We start from the raw sequence: 7,559 nt of genomic DNA, 5'->3' as shown, positions 1-7,559 counted from the left end.
TTAACTTCCACAGGGCTAAGTATATAATATTTAAAAGTTTTGCCCTTTTAAATATTTGTATAAATATTTTTTGTATTATTATTTTTCAAAAATCTATTTATTTGAATCTAAGAACGCAACGCTATGTTGCGTCATACTGATTGAGAGGAAAATCCACTAATGAAGTTTGTGGGGTATTGAATATTCAAACACATATAGTCTCCGCCCACCGTCCGTGTATTTCCCGTGTGGAAGAGCCCGTGAATCTCCCGAAAGCGATTGTTGTCTTTCTTTCATTCGCAGCATTCACACCGCGTCGTGTTTTTACACGCATTGGAGCTCTTCTTTTCTAAAGGGGTAAGTGCTCAATCTTTCTTTCGATTTAAAGCTTTGTTTAGTATTTTTGTCTCCTCTGCAAAAAAAAAAAAAAAAAAAAAATAAATAAATAAATAAATTAAAGAAGAATAATAGTTTCGTTTTAAAGGCGAGAGTAGGTCACGTTTTTTAAAATTGGCGGGCTCGTGGGGCTACTGTTTATTGTTTACGCGACGAGATCCCTTACAAAGAAACTTTCCTCTGCATAGAAAAGAAAGAACACTTTTTTATTATTAATTATACAAATTATCCATTGTTTCTGTTTTAGACCATTTTCAAAGTAATTGATCGCATTAATTTTATTCAAAAGTAAGGTATTCTGGCTTAATATTTTCTTCTTTAAACTGAAGAACAATTAACCATAAACTAAATATATGCATTATTATACGATGGGTTGTTTAAGAGAGGAAAAACTAAGCAATCCAATAATGAGTTATTTAAATTACTCAAACTTTTATAACATATTTATAACATATTCGACTATAAAAAAAACAACAACAATTGTTTCTTTATTGAAACAATCTTTCGGAGACTCATTGAAACTGTGTTATTGTTTCAGTTTTCTTGGCATTTGTAATATTGTAATATTATAACGGATTCACGGCGTTCTCACGCGCACGGGGATTTAAAAGGGCGCGAATCTCGCGCTGTGTGTTCGTGTTCCGGTTCGTGCTGGAACTGCGGGGTTTCCGTAGAAACCGCTTTTCGCTTTCTAAGCTCCGCCGCAGCGCAGCGAACTTCCGAGGGATCGCCTTTCTGACGTTGAAGGTATTATAAATCCGATTATTTAAACGGAACCACGGCGATTGAAATTGGTCTTTTCTAAACGAATACACGCCGAGGTTTCTGCGCGCGAGTTCGGGCCTAACGCGTGTTGTAAACAAACGAGAAGCCGGTCGGTCCGCGCGCTCTTCCTTTATCCTTAATGTAAAGTTTTATTTTCACCCAACAACTACGGACTCGTCGCGTATTATTGATAATTTTGTATTAAAAAAAGCCAAACAAACAGGTATCGCATTATATTGTATGTTAATCGATTGAATCTTTATGCAGGTTTCCCAGTAAAACAACATGAGTGATTCTGGCAAGGACACTGTGGCTCAAAAAGAGAAAGATGGAGCAGAGAAGAGAGGACGTGGAAGACCACGAAAAACCCCTCAGGTACTGCAATGTTTTCTGAAAGCATTCTGTTCCGTAATGAACTATTTTGCATATTGGTGCAATAAATACGCTGCTGTTTTGGTTCAAATGAGGCGTGTGTGTGTGTTGGTTTTTATTGCGTTCCTGCACATGGGCTGATGAGGAAACCTAAACCTGCTGGCTTTCATAGTCATGGACAACCTGGCAGTTTAAAAAATTATGATTTTCACAAGTCCTGGAAATTCCTTGAGAAATAATATAGGTCTCTTTCTTTATTCATGGTTTGTGATCTTGAGAGCATTTATTTTATATATATATACTTGAAATATTGTATGTATCATGCAGAATATTTTTTTCTTGTAATTCATTCAGCATTGCACACACGCGTCACGTTCAGAGCTTCATGTGTGTAATGGTCATTGGAGTGGCAGGATAGCTGAGGCCTGAAACATGATCTCTTTAAACCAGAAGTAACCCACTTGCACTGTTTCAGATGCTCCCTTATTGGCTGCTGGGAAATGCCAGTGCCTGATTGGCCCACCAGCAGTCACTCATGGGGGCTCACAAGGGCATTGGGTTCAAGGTTTCTATTGCTCACCAGTGTAATCAGAGCTTGTGAGTAGTAATCCTTGGTCACAATCAGACAACTAGATATATTACTGCTAGTTACTGCTCCAAACTAGTGTATTTTTGCCAAACTTGTCTTGAGCTCCAACATCAATAGTGTCACTACAATTTGTGCTCTAAGCAGTATTAAAGCCAATGAGTGGTTTGATTTTTATCTCTGTGGGCAATGTCCACACTTCACAAGCTAAAATATTGTTTAATTGCACTAATTCTGAGGACCTACTACTATTTGAGGAGAAACCCTTTTCCACTTAAAGCATGCAAGATTCAAGATTACAGCTTTAAACATCTAGTAATATAAAAGGAGACAAACCTTTGATATTGCCTATCATCACTTACTGGCTTAACAAGATCGGTAGATGCAGGTAAAAATGTAAAAACACAAGTTGGAGCAGCTGAAATGTGGTTCAGGATGCAAAACGGGCTGCAGTTAAGAAAATAAAAAATTACACTTGTGCAACAACTAAAATTTTTCCTCCCACACTTTAGCATGGTATGCATGATGTTCATTGTTAATGTGTGCAATTTTTTCACAAACTCATTGTTTTAAATTATATTCCTTGTTCACTCATTGATGTAAACTTGGTTTCCTGTTCTTGAGGTAACAAATGAGCTTGGAAAAACCCTTATGTTTCAGGTTATCATATCTTTCAAGACCTATTCTTTACACAGTGTCTGGGTTGCTCGCTTAACTTTTAAAACTGATCACCTGAGAATTGTTTGAACTCCATTTCACCTCTGAACTGGTATTGATGACGGTTATTTATCCTCCTTTAATATCAGGAGTTATTTGTTCAGTGTTTGAATCTCAATTTACATGTGCTGTCTTCTCGCAGCAGGAACCAAGTGGATCTCCAACACCGAAGAGACCCAGAGGAAGACCAAAGGGCAGCAAAAACAAGCCAAGTGGCGCTGTAAGCAAGAGCAAAGTGAGTAGACGTTTCTCAGCTGCTATATGACCGTACAGCAACTACATGGATCTAAAGACAACAAAGCAACTGCCATACATTTGTTTACCTTGGTTTCTGGCCCTCAACTTACCCCCAATGCAGGCTTTTCTTTTTATTATTCTAAATTTGTTGCTTTAAAATTTAAGGCATTAGTATTTACAAGCAAATGTTGGCATCTAAATGTTTTGCTGCTCCTAATTGTTATTTGGTTTCTCTTTAAAATGACTATAATCAGCGCAGTCTTGTTTTTGTAAAAACCCACTTCTCTGTTCCGGTTGACTCCTGACTGCATGCTAGTTTCCTGTGGCATATCAAGCGCTGTGCATTGCAGGTGCACAGACAGCAGAGCAGTTTTCGAGATGATAACCCCTCTTCCACTATTCCTTCCCCCTCCATCTATTGTCATGACAACAGCTGCCCCCCCCACCCCAATATGCACAGTGCCTTTTGCTAATGTGTGTGTGTCTCTCTCACCCGGTTGTACCAGCTGTCTCTCAGCTCTGGGCCAGGTGGCCTGCAAACTGGAGTTCACTGCGTGCTGCTCATGTCCGTTTCCAGTATAATGGCCAATGAACCCGCTGCCCTTGGGCCACCTGCCAACATGAGCTCAGCAGCGGCCTCTTGTGCTCATTTGCAAGTTCAGCACTCTTACATTTTTATTCTCGTTCTCTCTCAGAGAGCAGCGGCAGCTTCGGCACCTGCAGGGACGAAACGCCGTGGAAGACCCAAGAAAGTGGTGAGTATCTTGCTTGTGCTCCACCCAGAGAGAGAGAGAGAGAGAGAGAGAGTGTGTGTGTGTGTGTGTGTGTGTGTGTGTGTGTGTGTGTGTGTGTGTGTGTGTGTGTGTGTGTGTGTGTGTGTGTGTGTGTGTGTGTGTGTGTGTGTGTGTGTGTGTGTGTGTGTGTGTGTGTGTGTGTGTTAAGCTTTTTAAAAATTCTGTGTTTGGGAGTTGCCAAAGCCAACAATAAAAAATATTTTGCTCCTTATAACAAGGGATTTATTTGAAGTGTTCTCATAAACAAAACCTACAAGAGATACAGAGGATGATGACTCTGTATATCTTGTAGGTTTTGTTTATGAGAACACATCAAATGTCTCAAACTTTTTGATGTTTTGTCAGTTTGGCATGTAATCAGGCAGAACCCAGTGCCGCCCCCTGTTTCCTAGATGGCTCAGTATGTAGTCATCGGCCCTGCATTCCTGTCACATGAGGCACAATTCTGGCAGAGGTTTTCCTCATTCAAACATAGTCCACAGGAATCCTGCGAGTTGACTCCCAGAAACCACTCGCTTTGAGTCTCACTGCTCATCATGGACACATTTTAAAAGCCAGAACATTTTCTTTAATCATCCAAACAGCTCACCTTTAGATTTATTCATGAAGTTTTAGCACAAGTCTTGTGGGCATTTACACAATGTTTAGCCTAGTTGCTTGGAGATCAGGGGAAACCTGAGAAAGTCAAGTCAGTGACTCCGTCATGAAGGGTGATTTCCATGCGGTTATTTTTTTTTAATGCATGTTATAATTATTTTGGTTAGGTGAAGTCAGTACTTGAAAGATGTACAATTACTTATTTTCCCTCGAAATGCCATCAAAATATTTTCACTCCCAAGATTCAATATTTTTAGTTGAATTTTTCACATTAAATTTAAGTAAATGGTTCGCGTGAGCACTGCTCAGAGCAAGTCCAAACCAAAATCGGAATGAGCTAAGAATATAATTGCACAAAGTGTAAGTCCAATGCAGATGAACGAGAAACAGGATCAGTTGTGATCAGTTTTGGATCGCAATACGCTAGAGAATCGCAGTATTATCTATCATGACCAAGGTATCAGTATAATATTGTATATTGCTAGGTCTGTCTATTTCTGCCCCAAAGAGTTTTGGTAAATAGTCGAATCGTGGGATTTCCTTAACTATCACCAATTAGACTCTTTCTTTAATGGTCTTCATATTCACTTCTAAACTTTTAAGATCAGAAAAAGGTTTACATTAAAAATTAATTGCACATTAATTACATCCCGTGTTGTATGGCTTTTGCGTGTTGTAATGCAGGTATAGATGTTTTCTCATTTGATTTGGGTTTTTGCTCTCTTTCCAGGAGGAGGAGGAGCAGCCATCTAAGTCCTCTGAGGAGGAGGAAGAGGAACAGTAAATAGCAACTCACGCTACCTCACAATCCAACGTTATTTCTTCCTGTAGACCAGAGCTGGACTGAATCCCTCCCCCTTACACTAGTGCAAACCCTCCTTCTCCAATTCACCTGTACGCTCTAGTGCCCCCAAGTGTCAGGGAGCCCAGCACACTTCCTGCACCTTCTGTGTAACACCACTGGAAAAAAAAAAAAAGACTCAAAATACTGTATGTTCATTCACGGATGCATGCAAACGTCTTGCACTCACTAGGTAATTGGTTGAAAGCATCTGTCATTTTATACTGGACAAAGATATGCTCCGATGGCAACCTGACATAAAATGCTTGCGAAATACTGAGAATGTTTTTTTTTTTTTTCTCTGTACAAAAGTTCCAGGTGTCGGAAGAATTCAAGTTCGTTATTTTTACGAGATCTTGCAGGCTGAGTGAAATTCATGTCATTGTGTACTGGACAAAGGTGAATTGACCTACTCGTTTGTTTTTACTTTGGTTGTGTGTGCGATTTTTAACTCTGTCTCCAAATATACCTTTTAGCTACTCTGTGACTCGAGCTAGAAATAAAATTGTGTACTTTTGTGTGATCATAATCTCTAGAGGACTTAACTCATTGTAATCAACATATTATTAAATGCTTTGTTTTGATTTTCATATCACCCTCTGCTGACCAGTCACCATGAAGATTTCAATAATTCTTGATACATTTTGGTGGTGCGCAAATGCTATATTTATTTCCCCTTCATTCTCGACACAATCAGATTTTGCCTAATAGATATGCTAGGAAACCGTTTGCTTATCTGGCCATTTTTGGAAATGTTGAATTTGGCAACGACGTTCGCTTTTTAATTTAGAGATTGAATTATAGCAGATTAATCTTCATTTTTAAAGGCACCACAAGTGATTTTAGACACCAGCAATGATTTTTAATTGTACATCGGTCCCTAATTTGAGATCCGACAAACCAAGATTTTTTTTTTTTTTTTTTTTTTTAAATCATTCCATTTGCTCAAATTCCTATAACCTCCCAGCTACATTACTCCTGTCCTCTTACAGTCCACTCAGACAGCTTTGATTATTTAGCTTTTTTTTTTTTTTTTTTTTGTTCTTGTTTGACGTGTTAAATTCCATGTCAGGGAACGCTGATCTGTCCAGTGACTGGGTCTCCTCTCAGAACTTTGCTGCTACAAACATGGTTAATAAAACCCGGAATACTGCAACCAGGTCAGTTCTACTCTGGACTTGACCGTCATGTTCATACCTCACTGTACAACAGCCTATGATGGATTAACTCCTCTTCTTACCTGACGATGTTCAACTGGTCTCAGTGCAGCCTTTGGCAAGAGTGTTTGTTTCTTTCCAAATGCAGTGTCTGATCCATTCTCTTAGTGTGGTTTTCAGTTTGTCTTTAAGTTATAACTGGTTTTGCTTACAGTGGTGTACACATTAATGAACAGAAACTCTTTGTTTTGCATATATATCCATCTGGACATGCCACAGGAATTACTGCATTTGAGTCAAAGGGATTCAAAACATGTTCACAGACTGTGGTATAGATATAGGTTTTTAGTTTGTGTTTTGTATACATTACTCATTTGGTGCACTGAATTAATTTCTTAATTTGATGTATTATGGACAAAATGATTTTGTCGCACCTAAAGGTTAGGGCTCCTCATTTTGTAATAAACTACATCCTGCTAGTTGCTTAGCTCTGAGCCACCATTTAATAGATTATGGTACTTAAGTTTTTTTTTTTTTTTTTTAACATGCCCCCTCAATACTGATGTCTTTTTAATGTGCCCATGCACAGAACTGGTTTGGGATCAGTCTTTTCAATGTATGCACTCTGCATTTTCTATTGTAGACTGCAGGAATTTATTTTCAAAATGGTAATAAAGTAAAGGATTCGTACATATTTTGGTGTATGATGTCTTTTTTAAAAAAAAAAAAAGTTTGTTCCTTTAACATTTTCTTCTGTGGATTCCTGGGGGTCCATTAAGTTACTGCAGGGGTCCTGATAAAACTGTCTAAATGTGTATGTATGGTTGAAACAACCTCTTAAATCATGGTTTACTCTATACCATGATTATAAATGTAAGAGTATTAAAGCTATGATAGAAGGTGTGCTTTATGGTTACAATAACGTGCATTAGTGAAAACCTTCAGTTCGATCAAAAATAACTGCTTTAACTAGTTGGAATTCCATTTTTGATATCAAGAATGTGTATTTCTGCAGCGAATCAGTGTTGGGTAACTTACTAAAAAGTAATCTGCAAGGTCTGGCAGACCATCAACTTTGAAAACCGGTTTAAATACGCTTGAATATGTGGCCCCCACAG

The 7,559-nt window shown here is 38.5% G+C and overlaps 1 protein-coding gene across 4 annotated transcripts; it reads left to right on the top strand.

The window, feature by feature from the left end:
• Positions 1–200: 200 nt before the first annotated feature.
• Positions 201–7,136, top strand: hmga1a (high mobility group AT-hook 1a). 4 transcript variants are annotated; one of them, XM_052091341.1, is made up of 5 exons: positions 201–336; positions 1,408–1,515; positions 2,961–3,050; positions 3,748–3,807; positions 5,174–7,136. In XM_052091341.1, exons 2-5 carry the CDS (start codon positions 1,426–1,428, stop codon positions 5,225–5,227), a joined length of 294 nt encoding a protein of 97 aa, XP_051947301.1. In that variant the 5' UTR covers positions 201–336; positions 1,408–1,425; the 3' UTR covers positions 5,228–7,136. The 4 variants fall into 4 exon arrangements, with proteins under 4 accessions (XP_051947301.1, XP_051947299.1, XP_051947300.1 ...); XM_052091339.1 differs by having other exon boundaries at positions 2,958–3,050; XM_052091340.1 differs by lacking the exon at positions 201–336 and adding an exon at positions 1,001–1,122.
• Positions 7,137–7,559: the final 423 nt, after the last annotated feature.

The sequence above is a fragment of the Xyrauchen texanus genome, chromosome 25 (assembly GCF_025860055.1).
Source record: "Xyrauchen texanus isolate HMW12.3.18 chromosome 25, RBS_HiC_50CHRs, whole genome shotgun sequence".
Lineage (NCBI taxonomy): Eukaryota > Metazoa > Chordata > Actinopteri > Cypriniformes > Catostomidae > Xyrauchen > Xyrauchen texanus.
Note: the sequence above shows the minus strand (reverse complement) of the source record. Positions and strands in the feature narration are given on the sequence as shown.

Excerpts from the sequence above, each read along its gene's own strand:
- hmga1a (XM_052091339.1), top strand. The coding sequence starts at position 1,426 with ATGAGTGATTCTGGCAAGGACACTGTGGCTCAAAAAGAGAAAGATGGA. Across the intron at positions 1,516-2,957 it reads GACCACGAAAAACCCCTCAG|CAGGAACCAAGTGGATCTCC; the intron begins GTACTGCAATGT and ends GTCTTCTCGCAG. Across the intron at positions 3,808-5,173 it reads GTGGAAGACCCAAGAAAGTG|GAGGAGGAGGAGCAGCCATC; the intron begins GTGAGTATCTTG and ends CTCTCTTTCCAG.